Source organism: Dicentrarchus labrax, unplaced genomic scaffold, assembly GCF_905237075.1.
Source record: "Dicentrarchus labrax unplaced genomic scaffold, dlabrax2021, whole genome shotgun sequence".
In the NCBI taxonomy this organism is placed as follows: Eukaryota; Metazoa; Chordata; class Actinopteri; family Moronidae; genus Dicentrarchus; species Dicentrarchus labrax.
This window is the reverse complement of record NW_026136701.1, coordinates 12,947,718-12,968,924: the sequence shown is the minus strand read 5'-3', so window position 1 is coordinate 12,968,924 and position 21,207 is coordinate 12,947,718. Positions and strand designations below refer to the sequence as shown.

Below are 21,207 nucleotides of genomic sequence, written 5' to 3'. Positions count from 1 at the left end.
TCTCAGTCACTTTTTTTAACCTACCTACCTCTTACTTTTTTACACCCTTTTTGTCTTCCACAATGAAAAGCACAGTCCTGCACCCTGCCAGTTACTTAAGAATATCCCTGTTAGTGTTTGAATATAGTTATGCATGTCTACATTTGACTGAGTCAGCGTAGGTCAACTTGGTTCATGGCCTCCTGAGGAGAGAGCATTTAACGGGTCTCCCTACCACTGCGCCAGCTGTCTGTTTCTAGTCCAAACAGCTCTGTTGGTTAAGCCCCTGTTGCCACATCATGGCCCCCTGTCTTTTGGCAACACGCTAACTGTTAAAAGCATACCATTGTTAGTGTGTGCTGACTCCCATGAGTATCAGTCATGACTTAACTGGAAAGGTTTTTTCCACCCTAAATGGTCTTAGAACTGGAAGTTAACATTTTCTTTCACTTCCATCATCACAGGTGTCAAATGGAGTATGTTGTTGTAAAGCGCTAGTTATATCGAGGCAGATAATAAATCGAATTCCTCACCTCAGATTTTGAGATTAGCATATTTGTAGCAGCAATAAGCTGTGCATCAGCAGTTGGGGGTATTTTCAAGGATATGTGGCTTATAAATCACACAGAAGAAATACCCAATTTTGTGGATTTCTCCAGATTATCTTTGTGCAGATAAAGTGGAAATTGAAGGATAAATAAGAGTGGAAAAAAGAAAGCATCAAGGCATGCCGGCGCTGGCTCATCACAGTCAATTAGCTCTGTGAGGCATCTCCTGGAGATATTTCACTTCGGATAATACCTCTTCTGTCATCAGCCTGTGTGTGCGCATAGAAGCATGTGTCTCTGCGTGCTATTCTTTAGCGTGCGGGTATGCATGGCTGTGGGTATGTGTGTGTGTGGGTTGCCTGTGCACACACCTGCCAAAATACCTTCATATAGCCCTCCTTGTGAGACAGGGCAGACTGGAGTGCTTGTTTTCCCACTCACAGTGGGTGTGCATTTCTTTATCTCCTTTGCCTGTCGTGTTGACTGATGGGTAATATGCTAAATGGGGCCTGTGTTTACCTCACCTGTGCCACCGGCAGGCCTCTGTGTGTGCTGGGCTGTGACAGGGAGCACTAATAATGCTTTAACTGCTCTGTCAAACTTCAATCACATTGACACAAGCTCTGGTGTAGCACACTGTCCTGTTGGCAGAGGTGCTGTCACTGGACAGATGTAAGTGAATTGTGTCCCAGTAGTTACATGGCAAATGGTGACTGCGCGCTGGAGGTCAGGTAAATGGGCTGTGCAGTAGCAGCACCAGTGCAGATGTGCCTTTGTGTGAGTCCGTTTATCTGTATTCATGTGTCTATGTATGCAAATAGTCTATATGTGTTTGCATATGTGTGCATGCATGTGTGTGTGTGTGTGTTCAGCTAGCCAGCTTTTTTCCATTTTTATGTGTGTATCTATTGCAGGGTTAGTGGAGCAGTGAGGCCTTGCAGTGAGTCTCTCTACAGGAGTGTGTGATTTACGAGCCTGGTGTGAGCACTTCTCCTATCCTCCTGCATAATGTCCCCATTAGAGACAGCAGACACTGTGGCTCTGTTCATCATTTAGCCCCAGCCACCAGCACACCTGGGGAGAGAGAGAGAGAGAGAGAGAGAGAGAGAGAGAGACAGAGAGAGAGACAGACAGAGTGAAGGAAAGGAAAAGAGGAGTAAAGAAAGAAGAGATAGCACAGTGCATTATCTTACCATCAATTATCGCCCTATGCCTTTACAGAGGCCGTGACCAGCTGCATCTATGTACAGCAGAGCAGAAAAAGAGAAAAAAAATGAAAGGGGATGCAAAAGGCAAGGGGGGAAAGAGCAGTGTTATGACTCATACTCTACCACAGCCATCACAGCAGTAGCCATAAGTCTTGCCAAAGATAGCGAGTTGCCTGTCTCGTTTCTCCTCAGGCTCAACTTTTTTTTTTTTTTTTTTTTTTGTCTACCTATGTTCTGTACCTGTGTTTGTTTTGGTCTGTCAGCCTCATTATGTGGAGCGAGCTGTCAGGGGACACACAGGCTAACAACACCCCTGGGGAGGAGAAAGAGGAGTAGTAGTGTGTGAAAACTCTGGGAGTCATTCCAACACCCATCTACATTAATAACTGCACAAGCACAGATAACAAACACTTCATGGAATGGTAGTCATATTTGTTCAGCATACACTTAAGCCTGAGTAAAAGCATTTTATGAAATGTACTGTGTATACTGGCAAACATTTGGAAAATTGCCTTTTTAATAGTGGGGGAAATCTTTGTTCCATCTCACACAGTGGTTGGTGCTTTATCTTATTTAAACACCTTCCGTATGTACTGAGCTTATGACTAAAGGTACATTGTGTTTTTGATTTTCACTCAAGTATTATGAGTGTTAAGGCATTCAAGTACTGTAGATATGTGGAGTTTGCTTTTATAGATGTTGTTAGGGATAAGTTTGATATTGCCATGACGCATTACAGCTGTTGTTTGAAGTTCACTGTGGGAAACAAAAAATTATTTGATCAGTAATAACGTGTTTCGAATTGGTGGTGCCTTGAACTTGAACAACCCAGAAACATTCCTAAAATGCAAATGAATGCTATCTGAAAAGTGATCCGTAGAGGTATTTAGGATTCAATACCAGAAAAGTAGAAATTGTGAATAAATTCTGAAAAAACGTCAAGGCTCGTAATGAACAGAAAAATTTTAATTCTACTGCAGATTAGGCTGCGTGTGTTGCATTTGAATTATTTTGAACCTATTACATGTTTCTCTCATTCTTTCACACTTGATTTTTTGAAAAAGTGACATCCCTGACATGTCATGTCATGTATTAATTTGTGAAGTAGTGATGTTTGCCATTGGGTAAGAAGCTTAAGAAATTATGACCCACTCATTTATATATCAATGATGGAAGGTTTTAGTGTCTCCTGCTTCAGAGGCTTTTTCAACCTATTCAAGATCTGCAAGGGAAATTATTTTATTGGTGGCATAACAGTGGTCAGATTTATGTAAAATGTGTGTGTGTAAGAGAAAGAAAATGGTCAGAGATGTTAATATTTGTAATAAAATCAAGACATGTGTCTCCCTCTTTGTGTATTTGATTGAAGTGGTATGCTTAGTGCAAATCTTGTGGCACAGAATTGTTGAACCCCATGGGCTGAGTGTTAATTTTTTCAGGGAAGAGACAGAGCCTTTCTGCTCTACTTAACATTTGTAATGAAACCTCCCGAGGCTCTTTTTCTATCACACAATGCACAATGCAGGTTGATGGCCGGGATGAATGGAACACCTGCAGTTTTCATGGCTTCTCTAAATCAATGTACTGCTTGTGTATCCAGCTTGTTCACATGTTTCAAGTCAAATCAAGAAAAATTTATTGATATAGTCCAGTAGCACAAATTGGCCTCAAGGGGCTTTAATTTGTAGCATATGACACACCCTATCCTTAGACCCTTGATTCGGACAAGGAAAAGATCCCCCAGAAAAAGTGCCTGATTTACATGAGGACTTAAACTGATGTTGGAGGGATAAAAATTTACAGGATGGATGAAGTTAACTGCATCAGCTTGACAACAGTGCCTTTGTTTTATGTAACTGAGATTGTCTATACATTTTTGCACACAGAAATACATTTCAGCCATGCCCTCCAAGCAGCTTTAAACAAATGCTAAGTATTGTATTCACTTTATTCTACACACAGAAAACACACCCAAAGGTGCACTTATTTCCTCCAACACAAACACCGCTGCCATTTCATCTAAAATACAGCAGGTCCTGATGTGACGGTGCTGTTCTCACCAGAGACCTGCGAACCACTTGTGTCTCCCATCAGAGCTATTTACCCCACCAGCAGATACTCACACCCGGACCGGACAGACACCTGAATCTACTCAGTGACATAAAACTGGAGAAATAATTTAACAGCTTTGAGCAGCTTTTACAGCTGTGTAAGCTGCTTGTGTTTCCTGTATTTACATGTGCATGTGTAGATGCGTGAATGTGTGTGTTTCTGAGAGTGCTGAGCTGGGAGCAAGTGTTTGCTGCCACTGCTCCTTACGTGTGAAGTAAAGGAACAGCTTGAAGTGGGTCGGTGGCACTACATATTTAACGAGGCGTCTCGGCTCTTTAGCTGCACCGTTGTAGTGAGTGTCGCACTTTGACTCCTGGAGCACACCTTACATCACACCAGCAAACAGTCTCATCTGGCGGGGCTGCCAAGTACAGCTCTGCCTGGAAACTCTGCTCTCCTCTGGCAGGCAGATCTTAAACTGAGAGGGTAACCACGGGCTGTCTAACTGCATGCAGAAGTTCACCCTCTGATCCACCCGTGTTGTCTCGGTTACATTAGCAATCAACTGAAGGGTTGGAAGATCCAAAATGGCAGGATAAAAAAAAGAAAAATGTTAGTGGTGTTGGTGGATGTTGTGGATGTCTAAAAGATGACTGTTGAGGGACCAGAGACGGCCAGAGGGGTGGCTGATGTTTGCGCTCCCCACCAGTGTCACTGGATAGCTGTGACATTTGGGTCTGCGTTCTCGGCCAAAGCTCTAGCACCCGGGCATCCTGGATGCCAAATCAGATGAGGTCAGATACAGTGTGTGTGTGTGTGTGTGTGTGTGTGTGTGTGTGTGTGTGTGTGTGTTTGTGTGTGTGTGTGGGTGGCATGAGATCAAAATTGCCCACACCCTCCCTGTGGCAAAACAAACTGAATGTAATGTGTGTGAAATGACATTTGCTCTCCCAGAAGAGTTCAGTGTTTCACTGAGCTATGGGTTTGCATTCAGAGTGGCTTGGAGAAAGAAGAGCCAGGACAGGGTGAGCGAAAGAGATAAAGAGAACAAACAACTGATTAAAAAAGGAAACAAAGGAGTGGGAAGGTTGATGGTGGGAATAAAAACAGCAGCATCAAATGAAGGAACATCAAACACAAATTCCTCCTGGAAACTAAAAGAATCAGCCTTTTCCCCTTTTTATGGTCCCATTGCCCAACTCTAAAGAAGTACTGAAAAGCATAGAGAGGGCATGTACTGTTTTCCACTGCAGGATGAGAGACTTCCAGACAAATACACTCAAAAAGGTCTGTCTCACTCTTACTCCCCAGAGGTAAAAATTATCTCTCCTTCCCTCCTTCTCTCCTGTTATAGATTCTCATTGGAGAATCTCACTCGCCTCTGTCAGCCTCGTGCTATAAGGTCAAGATCCTCTGCTGAAAGTTTTTCTTTTAGCCTCAGGACTATTTTCTATCTTTTATTCCCCCACTGCCGAATGCAGACTCTAGCAAAGCCCTGGAGGAAAAACAAAGCCCATCTCCCAAAATATATAGACTTCCCCAGGCATCTGAGCATATGCTGCAAGAAGGTAGATTTAGTGGTTGCTTTTAATGGAAAGCATTGTGTTTGCTTGGAGGCACTGGAGGGGCCACTGGCATTTTTATGGAGATAAATAGTGAGGAATGAAGGGGAAAATGAGAGGTGATCTCAACCTGAGAATGTCTGTGATCGCCAATAGTTTGGCCAGACTCTTGGGATGTATTCTCTGCTAATGTAAGTGTGTTGTAAGTGAAGCTGTGTGTGTGTGTGTGTGTGTGTGTGTGTGTGTGTGTGTGTGTGTGTGTGTGTGTGTGTGTGTGTGTGTGTGTGTGTGTGTGTGTGTGGTGGAGCTGCACTAACGAGATCCCCAAAGAACACCTCACTTGCGGTTAAGGGAGTGAGATCACACTGTGTGTTTCCTCTCATTCACACCGGCTTAGCCGGCACTGTCCCCACAGTGAAGAGCACATGCCTGGGGAATACCAAACTGAGGCATCAATTACCTGGATCTCACTACATTGGTCAAGGGAGAACACGGCTAAATTGAATAACACTTTCCCAATCGCATGTTGGCATAATGTGTTTTCGCACACATGCTAGTGCTGGCGAACACACACACATGCTCACACTTGCGACAAACAATCAGTGATCCATCCCAGTGGCACCCTTTCCCGACAGGGTACAGTAACCACTGCTCACCGCTGAGACTCCGTCTCAGTGAGAAATACAAGTGCCTCATATGATTGACTCACTCACACCTCCATATGACTGTTAAATCGTCTTATATGCACAGTCAATTCAGGCTTAGTGCCTTTCCCAAGCCCCATGGGCGCGGCTGATAATTTGACTTTTATTGAAATTCAGCTCCAGTGGGTTCAAGGTGGTTGAAGGTCGTTCTTTTACTGCCACAGATGAGACGGAGGGAGAGCACAGCATCAAACATTCAGGGCTCTATCTCTCACTGACTCTCTTGTCTGCTTCCGTCACTGCCAGTTGGGGAGTTTTTCAGGAGGCGCGAGTCAATTTTGTGGTGCATCCAAACATGGTTAACAACAGCGTTTAATGAGATTGGATATAGCTAGCTGGTGTTTGCCTCTCCCCCTTGAACACAGTCTTCTTTATTACTTTTCAGTGGCACATTGCCTTATTCTTGGGGAGAAACCAGCAGTGACAGAGGTTAAGAAGTATTAAGTCTTTCTCTTGGGGATTAAAGGGCAGGCTGTATTCATTTTCTTCATTGGTGTTTTCTTTTTGGAGGAAGTTTGTCAACTTGCTCTGATAAATGCCTCCCATAGTTTTGAGCCAGACTCTAAGGGTGTACCAGTGGCGGTGATAGGAGGAGCAGCTGGCCTCTGCTGGCTTTAATGGGTGTTGTGAGCATGCATACATTGTGTCTTGCTTTGCATACACATGTGAGTGAGTAAATGTGTGACTTTCTTTTATCCTTTTAAGCATTACCCTTTTCTGCCGTTAGCGTGATGTTCATGTTCGTGTTAAGGCCAGACCGTTTTGTTCTTGTGTTTTACTGTTCATAAATATTGCAAGTGCCACACAAGAGCAGTGCATGTCTTTGTATATCCAGGCAGCATGACAAAAATGAGGTCAGGTGGTTTCTAAGAAGTGATGTGACTCTTGTGTTCAGCTAAGGTTAGATCCATTTCTGGATAAGATAACAGGGCGCTGCCACATGATGCCCTCTCCATTGCAGTGTCTCTCCGATTACTCCTTCCATATCTTGTACAGTATCTCTCTTCATATGAACTGCACCCTTCCTTCTTCTCTATCTCAGTACTGTCTGTCCCCCCCCCCCCCTTTTCCTTTATCTCTCCATCTTTGTGTCTCTCTGCCCTCCATTCTGGTTCAGCATATTACAGAATGGTTATCTCAGTTCAAGTGAGTGACAGAAAAGGACAGTCAGGTCTATCTATTTCTTTGCCCTCCTAACCTCCAGTTGCTATAAAATTCAACCAGGCGAGTCAAACTGAGATGCCACAGGACACACTGTGCACATATTTGACATTAACTTTATCGATTCCTGAATTTCTCTTTATTTTTGTACTTAATTTAGTGATTATTCCCCCCTCACACTCCCAACAGCATGCACGTACTCACACACACACACACACACACACACACACACACACACACACACACACACACACACACACACAGGAATGTGCTAATGATAACCCTTACTGTCTTAATTAGAGTGAAGGACTGCAGCAGGAGCTAATTGAGTGACAACATTTTGTTAATTCAGCACTATTTCCTGGTCTGCTTCAAAAGCAAAGATGCTTTAATTCACCCCGGATAGCCTATTAGCTATAGCTTATACGGCTAAATGTCAGCCTCACACAATCCCAGTGCGACCTGGACATGGTTCTTCTCCGTCAGTCTACTTGTGCCAGGAGAAGAGATGTTAGGGCCAAGTCAGGGCTAACTTCTAACTTTCATATGTGAAGTTTAGAAATGTCAGAGCTATAGTGGATAGACTTTCATTGTAAATCCCTTCTCCTTATGGGAAAAGGTTAAATTACATTACCATTTTCTCCGTGCTAGCTCTCCAACATAAACACAGAGTTTGGTACTGCAGTTGTTGTGCTGTAAGGTGATATTCCTCTGGCCCTCATGGTTCACTTCGGCCACTCCACACTTTTAATTTAAGGCATTGATCGAGGAATTCTTTTAGTTGTGTCATTAAAGTGATCAAATTTCTGCTTTTAAATTTTTTATTGGAAGGAAAGGAGAGTGGGAGGACCAGGACTTGTAAAGAGAATAAATGACAGTGTGTGGGTGTGGCTGAGAGATTGGGAAGCCAGCCAAAAGCTTGTTCTACAGCCAGTGAACCATTGGGGAGTAGTCTCCCTCTCTCTAAATGCTGTTTTGTGAGGTGAGGAGCCTGATAAGAGTTGTAATTACCTCATTTTACTGCAGCAAATTGCCAGGTTTCTTAAAAGCAGACAGGCTGGCTGAGGTAATATCAGCTGTAATGAGTATTGTGATGGTTGTGGGAGGCTAGCGCTGCTTCCATCTGGATTATTGCTTGGTCACTGCTGCTGGTCTGCTGTTACAGCAAACCTTAGCAGATCCTGGGCCAATTACTGTGAGGTATAAAATGGTTTAATATTGAGTTTCTCTGCACTATTTGTTTGGCAGCCTGATGAGTGTGTATGTTAGCATTAATCTTGCATAGTAATATAATATTTATATATATAGCCATTGAAAAAGACATTATTTATTATTATTATTATTATTATTATTATTTATTATTCTATCCAAAACAGATCTACAAGACATTTTCTCTTATTATATTTTAAAGTTAGCCCTGAGGTAAAGATCTCGAACAGCTTGCAAAAATCTGTCCAGAAATTGCATGTATGTCAGTGATTGTGTGTATAATAATTTGCATGCTTGTGTCTATTGATGCGTGCACACTTGCCATGTTGTGTATTTTCCTTACAAGCAAGCATTATCTTCACTGTGTGGGAGTGGGGGACAACAACAGAAATGCTTGAGGTTTGATGGGTCCCTATGAGAATCCATTAAATGACGGTTTATTAAAGTAACTTAAATTCCCTAAGCGGTGTCATCACTGCCAGACTCACTCCAAAAATCCACATGAAGGGTGATCATATTTCTGCTGTGTGCGCCAGGAGCAGGGAGAAAAAGAGACGATTGAAACGGCATATCTTTTGTCAGAATGCTGAACACTGTGTTTCACCAGATTATGTTCATATAATTTAACCTTTTCATGGAAATGTTAATATCCCCGCTGCTTGGCCTGAAACTTATACATATGTTATGAAATATTTTCAAGATTTTCTCGGCTTACATTGATCTGTGTTTAGCGTAAACTCAGTCCCTCCAGTATTTGGTTCGGCTATTATCCGTGTTTACTTTTAGCTGTCTTCTTATTTTGTCTAGAAGAAGAGGAAGATTCATTGGAACCGTATGCTATAAGTAATAAGGTTGGTTTAATTGACCTGAAAGATAGGCTAATTTGTGTTAGATTCTTCTTATCCGTCTCTGGTAATGGTTTGTAGACGAGCATTTATTTCCTCACCTTTGCATCCAGTCGATGCTTGTATATGTGTATTTAAACACACAATGAATGCACATACACTAGTGCAGATACTACAGATACTATAAATACCTTTTTGTTTTTGCTGTAACTGTAACTATATCTAGAAAATTGCTTTCCATGCGAGCTTTAGAAGAACAGGTAAGAAGCACTTGAGATCAAAGTCCATTGTCTTTTGATTGGAAGCTATTTTTTTAATAATAAGAACAGGTCAAAGGGTCACATCGGAGAGCCTTGTATAAAGCCTGGAGATCCTCAGCTTATACTCTAAGGTGTATATGGTGCACACAGAAGGCTGACGTGTTTTTTTCTAGGTATATTCTGTGTCCTTCCTATCTACCATAGAGCTCATGCAGGAAGAGAAATCAGACTCCCCCTGTAGCCTGTCATTAACAGGAGACAGAGAAAGAAAGATAAGGGGAAGGAATGGAAGCGAGAAGGCAAAAAAGAGACAGAGGGAAAAGTGAAGAAGATGAATGACAGTGGTAAATGGAGAGTGAAGAAACGTGCAAAGAAGAGGAGGAGAAAGGATAGGGTAGAGGGGACAGAGGGAGAGGGAGAGGAGGGATGGATGAGTGGGAGAGGGAAGGGGGAGGAGAAAAAGGTGGCGGTAAAGAGGGAGCAAGAGGGGGTGGGTGGGTGGATTGGTGGGGTTATGATGAATTAAAGATGACACTCTCCAGCAGCCTGGTTTCTAAAGATCACTCTGTCTGCTAATGTAATGTTAATGAATGCAAATGATGTGCCTAACCTCTCTCCCCTGACCAGGGGAGGGAAGGGGAGAGAGAGCAAGAAAGAGAGAGAGAGAGAGAGAGAGAGAAGGAGAGATGAGGATGTGTGAAGTGGGGGGTTATGTATAAATGTGCTGTTCGGCGTTAGGCCTGTAGCATAATGAGTGATTGACCACTAAGATATGATTAGATGCATGAGTCTGGTGTCACCAGCCTCTGGGTGTGCATTGACTGCGCACCTTTCCGTGTTTGCCAACCCGGCCTCAGGGGGGGCTGTTGTGTTTCCTGCTTCCTTTCCACAGCAACTCTATTACAAACCGGTAATAGTGGGGAAAGAGAGTGTAGCTGCTCACCAAGTGCCGCAAGGTTGAATCTTAAGTTTTATGCGACGTGGCAGCCCAGATGTGTAAGGCCAAGAGAATGTCACCTTGCTGTGATGATTGGATAATTTCATCAGGTTCTGCAGATACTGCATGTATATTAATTTTCCTATCTTGCGAGGCATTCTTCCTAACATCTGCTGCTGATCTCACTTTGGCTTCTGTAACTCTCCTCCTCTGTATCTCCTCTCATCTCTCTTGGCTTTCTCCCCGTCTCTGATACTGACCTGGTCTTCTTTCATGCTGAAAATTTTATTTTCACTCCGCCAGAGCGAGTGACTGCGAGCCCAGAACACTGTTAATACATTTGTGTGTGTGTGTGTGTGTGTGTGTGTGTGTGTGTGTGATCTGTGATTTGTGAGCCTGTTCATTTAATTCTGTCTTTGGCTCAGCGATGAGGGACTTGTGTATCCCATCACTCGGCGCCAATGTCTCAGAGGATGGCAGATTATTTTCTGTTCAATTTTCAAATCAGCCACATTGTCATTTCTGTCTTCTGGGAGACATGGAAGTAACATATTTCTTTTGATGTATTTCAGTTGACTGTTCTGTATCTTCTATTTAAAGCGAAAACCCTTCAGTATGAGTGACACAGCTTTAGTGTGGCGCAGATTAGAAAAGTCTCACATCTGTGTTCGCAAGGATTGTCTTCTCTGTTGAACACGATGGCTCAATCAAAGATATCACCTCTTTCATATTCTTTTTACCCTGAAGCAGGGCTGTGCCATAAACCCAGTCATAGTTTTTCAAATCAGCTCAATGCTCTCGACCATGCCGGACTTGAGCTGCTTCTACCTTCCAGTCCAACAAACAATTTTTTTGTGTGTGATTTCCCAGGGTGCAGCGAATGAATACTGTCTATCTGTGTGACAAACTTCCACACGATTTGTTCAGAAAATACTTCACTCTGTCAAAAATTTTCCTTTTTTTATTCATAAATCCCCTGAGTGGACGGCTGATTAGTTTGGGAGACGCTGCAGCTTTTGCTCTTGTTTGTTTGTCACTTTGTTTTCAGCCCCGTATTAAGATGCCAGGCTCAGCAGGCTACCATGGGGCTTCATCATTGTTAAGTGCTCATTTCAATCCCGCTGATTTCTCCTCTCGGTTTTTCATCTCTGCCTTTCCCTCTGTCTGTCTTTTCCCTTCAATCTCTCTCTCTCTCTCTGTCTCTCTCTCTCTGTCTCTTTCCCTTTGTCCTCCCATCTTGATTCCGTTTCTGTGAAAAGATAAAACCCTCTTAAATAATGTCATTCAAGGCCCTCGGATCTTATTCGGTTTGTTGCTACAATCACAAAGAGAAGGCCCTCTCAGCCCAGCATCCAGCATCTGGACATGATTGTCTCATTGAATTACAAAGTGTACCAGCATCCTTGAACAGGAGGACATATTGAAGGGAGGGGGGGGGGGGGGGTAGATGAATGGAAGAGATGTGTTTTGGGATGGGAAGGGAAATCCACGGAGAATTGTCTGCTGTATTGACTAAGGAGCCAGGAAGGTTCAGAGAGGCGCTTCAGCACATGTTTTATCGACCAGCAGCCATACAATCATACAGACATGGCCACAAAGGGGGAATTACACAGACACGTTGCCATTCTGACTTGCAAACTATAGAATTAAAATCATACATAAAGGCTCAAAGAGAATGGAGAGATTGGACAATCCATTCCTGATGTTCTTTTTTCTCTGAACTGCTTTTCTATAGATGTTCTATGGCCAAAGTGCTAGCAATATGTAATCGTGCGTGTCCATGTGATGTATCATGCGACTGCTTGCTGACGTGTAATTGTGTGAAGAGGGCTGCCTTATCGATCTGTAACGCAAGGCCCCATCAATGTTTAATGCAGTCTCTCTCGCTCTTTCATTTCTCTCCTGCCCTCTCTCTATCCCTCTCTCTCTATCTGTGAAAACAGCCTACCATTTGGTATTGATCTACCACTTGCTGCTAATGAGAAGGAGCTGAGCTTTCTGAGATTGGAAGCTGTAGGCCCGTCGGTTGAGCCTTGGTTTTGGCTCAGCTTGCAACTTCTGGGTTTTGACTAGCACACTGGCAGTGTATCAGCTTGAGTGAGCCTTACACAATGAGCCAACCCACATCCGTTGTATGTTTCAGAGTCACTAATATTCTGCGATGTAGACACAATACATCCCCCGGGCTTGCGGCTCTTTGAATCCATTTAAGGCTGGCTACCCTGACACCTACAAGCTATTGTTTTCCAATAGATTGATGAGCCATGGTGACATAGTCAACATTAAGCTCTCTATGTTAATTTTCTCACAGACTGAACTGCTAGTGAACCTGGCGGTGTTTAATTTATTGGAGCTTGAAGGTGGAGCTGACATAGCAGAATATGAATGCAGGAGAAAACACTCTGGGCTACCCTCCAAAATATGAAGGACTATAGCTAGCTGTTGCCATTCCTTGTCTTCCAAATCACTTGGAAAAACTGGGAGAGAGAGAGATCAGAAATTGGAAGCCAAGGAAAAGAAAGACTATGGTCTAAGCTGAGGAGTAACCCAGCGTTAAACTACTGGAACTCTGGGGCGCCTGAATAACTCACCTGGTAGAGCTGGCGCCCCATGTACCCAATCTGAGTCCTTGCTGCAGTGGCAATGGGTTTGACTCCGACCTGTGGCCCTTTGCTGCATGCATGTCATCCCCTCTCTCTCCCCAATTTCCTGTCACTCTTCAGCTGTCACAACCAATAAAAGGCAATAAACCCCCCCCCCCCTCCAAAAAATAACTGCAGGAACCTATAGAAGAGATGAATCAGTGTCCCAGCTCTTAAAGCACAATTTTTTGTCAAGCATATTGCTGTGTACACAAGTCTGGATAAATATCCATTAAACTGAGAAATATTTGATCCCAGAAAGTCTATATATTAATTTGTATCTTTATCTGAAGGATGTTGTTTTATAAAACAGACCAGCAGCCACTTAGTTTTGTTTTATTTGCTTTTTTAATATAGATGATTTGTTCCTCTGAAACCTAATTGTTTTGTAAGCCTAGGTCACAGGATGACTTATAATTTCAGCAATAAACCAAAATGTGCCTCTTGTAATTTTAAAAGAGCTGGCTTTTCTAATTAACGTGGGTAGCTCATTTTAAAATGAAACTCTTCAAATCCACTTATGATTAAATGGATGAATGGTCCACATAACAGCTCATTTAAAACTCACACAAATACACATACACAAGGGACATTTTCCAAATCCCCAGTGCCAGTGGACAGGTGTGTGAGCTATAGGCATGACTGCAGTGAGCACCCCACCCCATTGCTAATAACCACTTAGCATACTCCATTTACTCATCTCCTACTCTGATATTCTGCTAATGGTAGACATTAGGTCACATGACATGTCTCAGCCACCCCTCCCCTGGGCCTTTGACCTCTTTTTGTCTCCTACCTTCACCATCTTGCTTCCACCCCTCCTTTCCTTTTAAAAGGGAATGGAAAATGCCCTACCAAGTGCCTGTGTGATTTGACTAAAGCTTCTGTGATTTCCCCTGAGAAAGGTTTGGCAGTCCCCACAACGCTGGCTGGCGCTGAGGGCTGTTTCATGCTCCTATCTCCCCAGCTGACAGCAAGTCGTACAGGCAGGCAGGCTGGAGCTGGCTGGCTGGCTGTGGAAACTAGACAAGGCAAGGCTGATCTTAGGGAAATTGAAATACTCTGATGGAAGCCGGGTGTGAACAAGGCTGTCACTGTAGGTGTACACAGAAAATTGCTCTCTGAGTTGGCTGGTGAATGTGAGTGTGTGTGTGCAGCATGTGTGTGTCTTTACGTGTATATGTGCGAGTGCTTGTGTGTGCAGCTGAATTACCTAGGCTAATTGGTTTCATGTCTGAGGACAGTTTCTCCCAGTAAGTAGAGATTGAGAATGAAAGGCCTCTTTCCTTCCTACCAGTGGCTTGTCACTCATCCTCAGTGTACTTGTTTTTTACCAAGACCACTTGAACTGCAGATGACGGGCTCGAGTGCTCCATCATTTGGAATGATTTCTAAATCACTGCAAGTTCAGTGAGATTTCAAATAAGCAACAGCTGCGGGTCTGTGCTTCCCAGTAAAGGAATGGTGCTGAGGACCTGGAACCTGTTCTTGAACAAGGGCAGCGTCTGTCGGTTGCTGTAAGTCTTTGCATTCAAATGAGTGAGATTTCTCCCTCATCAACAACATGTGTGGGTGTCGCTAGCCAACAGTTTGCTGTGCTAGTGGATGATGTCCAAGATACAGCAACCACAGTTCCTCTGAAAATTCCCACACACCCTGCTTATCTACTACAGTGCATCACCCAAACATACCATTCACTCTTCTGTCTCCCAGTTTTTATCTGTTTGGCCACAACAAACACAACTGAGGGCATGTTGTGGCAGGGGACATCAAAAAATGTGAAATATACCCTGGTTCATTCTCAGTAAGATGGAATGTTTAGGCCAGAGAATAAACTGTCTGGGAAATTGTGAATCTATCATTATACTGCTAAGGCCAACATGTCATCCAGTCCATCACTATATAAATCTATGTATGTATGTGTGTGTGTGAGAGAGAGAGAGAGAGAGAGAGAGAGAGAGAGAGAGAGAGAGAGAGAGAGAGAGAGAGAGAGAGAGAGAGAGAGAGAGAGAGAGAGAGAGAGAGAGAGAGAGAGAGAGAGAGAGAGAGACCTGTGGTTCACCATACTTCTCTCCTCTTTCCTGGAGGTATATCAGGTTTTCTAGATTTCAGTGTGCCAACAAGGCGGATATTAATCAAAACAGGGATGACAAACTTCTTGGGGGGGCTGCCAGACTTATTTTGTCTATGGTGTGTCACTGAGGATTAGTAAGAGGGGTGAGAGCAAGAAAGGGTAATCTTTCTCTTCTTATATTTCATAGATATGACACTTTGTGTAATACAAGTCCAAAGTGAGATAAATAAATATCTCCAAACTACTCTCTGTGCCAGATTTCCCCGTCTGAGCTTATAACTTTTTATGTCTCATTTTTGTGTGCAACCAGTGTACAATATAGTTATCTAAGGTACAGCTGGAGATTCTTTGCAAATGTTCAGAAAATCACATAGAAACACAAGCATCTTTCCCATCTCATTTAAGCACTCTTCCATACTAGTTTTCAGAGAATGTCCCCACTAGGAGTAAACAAACTGCAATGGCCTCGCTTTGGAGGGCTGTCTCTGCATTTGTGAAGCCGCTTTTTTTGAAGTAAACAATGTGACAAAGTTCAGCACTCACACAACGGCTGCATGCAAACCCCTACAGTATTTCTCGTGTGCACACAAATGACTGCCTATCGTGCAAATACATGCACACACACGCATACAAACAAAGGCAGGATGCACAAACTGTAGTTTCATGCTCACGCAGAGAGAACACAATACAAAGCTCAGCATTTAACAGCATGACAGAGGCCCTCAGACATTTCTTCCAGCAAAGTGCCAAGGCTTTGTTTCCATGACTCTTGTCTTAACCGAAGTCTAGCAGAGATGGATGAAACCCACTGAAGGATTCATCTCCTTTCTGTTCATCAATGATAGTGTCAAGTGATCACTGGGGCTTGAATGCAGTTCAACACTGTGGAATGATACTCAAAATGGCTTTCTTCTAAGGCTAACCGCTGTCTTTTTCTCTTTACCTCTTTTTCTTTCTTTGCTGCAGAGACCGTGATGGACACTCGGGTGGCCACAGCTGAACTGGGCTGGACAGCATATCCTAATTCTGGGGTGAGTTGCTCATTGCCAACACACATGCGTGCCGAGTAAAAAGCAGTTTCAGAAGTTTTGTGTTCAATCGCTTTCTGTTAGGAGGAAGATAGCTTTAGAGGGTGATGTGTAACATGAAACACGGTGCACATACAGATCAGCCAGACAGACAAATAGGCAGGAAGGCAGGCAGGATGGGAGTATAGACTTAAGTAGTGCCCAATGTAGCTCCTATTATGGGTATTATTTTCTCTCTGTCCCAGCTCATAATGACTTAATGACATAATGGGTCCACGTAAGCCCCAGAACACAGTACCTAAGTCCCTGTAAATGGAGGCTGGGGGGATACCATAGACATAATGATACTGTAATGATACATTTATGCAGGGAAGGGGAGGTATTAGGATGAAACAGGGGAGGAGGAGCTAAGAGGATGGAAACGCTCAGGGCTTTTTCTGATTTTAGGGGAACTATTTTCAACTTTCAGGTAGTTTCACGAACATGAAAGGAGCAGAAATGAAAGAAAGTGCCAAGTCATCAGAATGGGAACAGTGTTTTTTTTATTTTTTCCCTTAAAGAATCACAGTATCAAAAGTATGACTGCCCTATTACACTAATGGACCTAAAGAAAATTTTAAGGCCTTGTTCTCTGTGCTGTGATTCAATAATTCAATTAAATGCCTGATGGACCAACACTGATAGCATGATTCTTGCAGGAGCTATCCAGGACAGACAATGACTGTTTCCCACATTTTCTGGGTCTTTGGCTCTTTATGAGGCATTTTACACACGTGTACAGGGAGCCTTTATTGCTCTTGAACAGAGCTTTGGCTCTGTTTAAAAACTGGAGAGTGTGGCAGCCCACTTTTTGTCTCCCCAAAGGAGTGCTAACTAAAACAACCTGGAACCTGGAATAGCTTAGTGTGTTCATTATATGTACATACCAGTATATGTGTGTGTGTGTGTGTGTGTGTGTGTGTGTGTGTGTGTGTGTGTGTGTGTGTGTGAGAGAGAGAGAGAGAGAGAGAGGTTTTTTTTTAATAGGATCTGATAGCTGAGACCTTATTTATTAAAAAGTTATGTCATGTGTGTTTAAAAGAGTGTCATGACACTCTTTTAAAATGCCAAATATTTTCTAGAATCAGTGAATCCATTAATGCAATGGCTACATGGAAAAACTGATTATGATCAGCAACTGATTATGTTGCAGATGAGGCAATATAATTAAGACAACAACAATGGCTTTCGTTTCAAATCTTAAACTGTGTATTTTTATATTTTGATTTCAATGGTTTTATAAATCTTTTGCCAAGATGTATTTGTTACCTCACAGCTAAGTAGTTGCTTAGTGGTTTGTCAATTGTCAGTGTGACTCAACAAACTGCTTAATTATTTTGCCCTTACACACTTCATCTTCTGACTTCAGTCTTTACACCAGATTCTGAGTTCTTCTTAAGGAGTGAGGCATGTTGATCTTCCAGTTGATACTGTTCACCCTGAATGCTGTGAAACTAAATGCTTCAGGGTTTTTTTTCATTTTAAAAGATCAGCTGGGTCAACACATAACAATGTTTCATCACGCTTACATAATATACAATGGAATAAATGTGTTGTTTTTTTTCATGGATCAGCCTCACATTGTACCATATATTTTTTTTCTCTGTGAAAAGGAAATATCCAGCAAGACCTACTGAGTAGAGACATCTACAGTGCTATTTCCATTGAAGCCTGTTCAGCAAGCCTCCAGGCACACAGAGCCTCTTGTCTGTGTTGAGAATAGTTTTTTAAGCTACTGCTGGTGTAAAAGTTCAGGTAGGGAGAGACCTGCAAGCTGTAGGGAGAATACACTCATACCACTCACAGGAAAAACTTACCCCACTCCGCAGCTGCCTTGACCTTGCTGGTAGTGTGTGAGAGATGCAGCGTGCTTGTGCTGAAATGCACACTCACACACACACCCACTCTCACGCACACTCTCTCACACATGCACATGAGTACACATGAATTCAGCTGGCTTTTAAAGGATTTCTGTTGCGTGAGAGCAAAATATATAATTCCGTCAAACCTGGTCAATATAAGATCAATATTAATAAGGAAGTGCCATGCAGTTGATTTGGAAACACAGTATTTGATGAATAATCAGAGATACATTTTTCATATGTATTTCATCTGAGTGTAACATATCTCATATAATGAGCATATTGTACATGAACTACAAGTCATAGCTTAAACTTAAGTAGTATACTCATAGCTTCTAAAATATCTGATAACCATGACTATAGCCTGCAGGGGCTGTGAACAGTGGTGTCAAGATACATACATACATACATACATACATACATACATACATACATACATACATACTTGTATGTCTACATATACTGATCTTAATAATGTTTATTTGTATGCCAGTGGCTAAGTGGTCAATTAATTTGCTTCTCTTTGTGAACAGGATAACTGCCTCACTAGCACACAAGAGAAAAGACACACATACTTTGTCCCTGTGCTATTCGATACATCTCATTAATTTCCTTTAGTAACTTCTCCTTTAGGAGTTCATAAGAAGTGTATATGTGTGTGTGTGTGGGTGTGTGTTTGTGTTTGGCTGACCTGAGGGGTTAATTTTGAAGGATTGCAGAAGCGGTGTCATTAGTTCCAGTGGTGTAAACATGAGGACATATCAGGGCTGGCAAAGTGAATGTATAATGGAGCAGCAGTATGCGAATGCACACTCGTATGTTAGCATCTGCCAGAGAGAGGGAGAGCTCAGAAGGAAAACAGATGTTTACAGCAAACTGTATCACAATATTCCTTCATAATGTGCATTCTTGCTCCAGCTTTTTTCTATTGTTTCATTTCAGTTGGATATATTCCTTCTTTTCTCTCTGTGGACTTTCCCTCGAATGTCTTTTTTCTCTCTGTTTCTGTCTCACCTTATCCTCATGAGTCAGAACTCTATTTTTTTCTTGTGTGATTATTATCAGCTTTCAACAGTAAGAATTATGTTGTGTATAATCATTTTTGTATTGTATTTTTTGGTGGGGGGATTTGCCTTGATTTGACAGGACAGTTTAAGATATACAGGAAAGGGGGAGAGAGAGAGGATGACATGCAGCAAGGTTTTAACCAATGGCCGCTGCAACAAGGACTCAGCCTTGGTACATGGGGCGCCAGGTCTACCTGGAGAGCTACCAGGGTGCCCCATGTTGCATATCATTTATCTTAAAAGCAAACATCCTTATGTACCCATCTGAGATCTGGTTAACATCTGGTAAACACAACCTACTGTTGAAACTAGACATTATATCAGTCAGGGGGAAGAAAAGCTGATTTGTTTAATGTACAGTGTAACTGATGAGTTTAATTTTGTTGTTGTTTCATACACTACAAATATTATATATTACAATATTATATGAATATATTGATTTTGTAAATATGAATGATACACAAAGATTGAGGTGTCTTTAAATCTTTAAATTGTCCTTTAAATGGGCTAGTTACTTGAAGAAATCCCAGGATTACTGTATGTTGGAAATGTTTTATTTTAACATTGTTAGTTGAAAGAATATAGAAGTACTTTAGCATGTGGTTATGTTTTTTTTTTTCCTCTTTTTTTGTATATGTATTACTGGAAGACGTAATTAGCATGCAATTAAACTAAAACTGAAACTTGAACTAAAGCTAAAAAACTCAAAAGAAAGATATGTACTAAAGCGGCTCATCCTTTAACCAATACAAAGGGAAACTTAAAGAAACAAAAAAGTTAAACCATTGTATAATTTAGTTTCTAAAAGAGTGCTCGTACTACATTTCTGCTGTGTTAATACTCCAAATGCTGATTCCCTACATAACATGTTAACTTAAATATTATTAAACAAATATTTACCTGATTCAAAACATGGTAGGGCACAGGAAATCAGACAACTCACCAACATTTTAAGTTGGAGTTTTAGAACTATCCCACTTTTGTTGTGGATATAAATGTGTTATCTGATTTCCTGCTTGATTTCTCACAGTAATCTTGTTGCCTGGGTTCATAGTGTAAGCACAGACATTGTGCAGAGAAGAAGATAAGGAAGGTGACAAGTTGATGTCTGGTATTGCAAACATTTTTATGAGAAAGTGAAAGTGAAATAGAGGAAACAAAGAACAGGAGGAGACTAAGGCGCAGTGGCCACTAGGTGTTTTTTTAAAAAGCAGGATAGTGGGGAACAAGCACCAGCAGAAATGCTTAGAGATGCTGGTGCATAATGTTAACCAGCCTGTAACACCATACCACAAGGAAATAAAAACATATAAAAAAACACAGTCTTACCAGAAAGAGTGAGTGTTGGACCCATATGCTCCTATATATTAATCTTTATGTCTTTTGTCCTAATTTCTGTTAGCTTTTCCCCCGTCTTTCCCATTAAAGGCAGTGATGACAACTTAAAACCCCTGTTTTAAATTCTTTCTCTGAAATAAAACAAAAACAATGTTGATGATGGAGTCCCCTGTCAAAACAAAAGAGAGAGAAATATCCCGACAACCCTAAAAAAGTAGTGGGCACACCCATCAAGTAATTCTAAACTTTGAGAAAAGAAAGCAGAGTTTCTTTATCTTAATTTATTTCTGCATCATTCTTGAATAATTTAGATAAAAGGGCAACCAGAAGAAATTGCTTTCATTTGAAAGGGGGCGGAGGGGAATGTGGAGTGACAGGAGCTGGGACGGGAAATCTGGTAGTGATGGTGGAGGAGCTGAGAGGGGTTGCGGGGTCAGGAAGGGGGGTGGGGAGGAAGGGATTTGGAGAAACTGGAGTGAGAGAGAGTAAGAGATGAATTGTGTGAGTGGGGTAAAAAAAAAAAAAAAAAAAAAGCTGTGGGTGTGCGTGTGGAAGAGAGCTTCGGTTAACTCATGTGACTCTGGGAGGTCGCAGACAGAGTCCAGGCTTTAAGGTGAGAGCCTTTGGGGGAGGGGTGTTGGGGGGGTTATGGGGTCAGAGGGGCGGCGGTGGCTGCGCTGACAGAAGGCTGT

At 42.2% G+C, this 21,207-nt stretch overlaps 1 protein-coding gene across 3 annotated transcripts in view; it reads left to right on the top strand.

Annotated features, from left to right (window-relative positions):
* The window catches only part of LOC127365242 (ephrin type-B receptor 1-B), a 148,630-nt gene that overhangs the window by 29,549 nt on the left and 97,874 nt on the right, over window positions 1-21,207 (top strand). For all 3 annotated transcript variants that reach the window (XM_051403155.1, XM_051403146.1, XM_051403138.1), the window contains exon 2: window positions 16,148-16,212. In XM_051403155.1, the coding sequence (XP_051259115.1) occupies window positions 16,148-16,212 (65 nt within the window). The remainder of the gene's footprint in view (window positions 1-16,147; window positions 16,213-21,207) is intronic.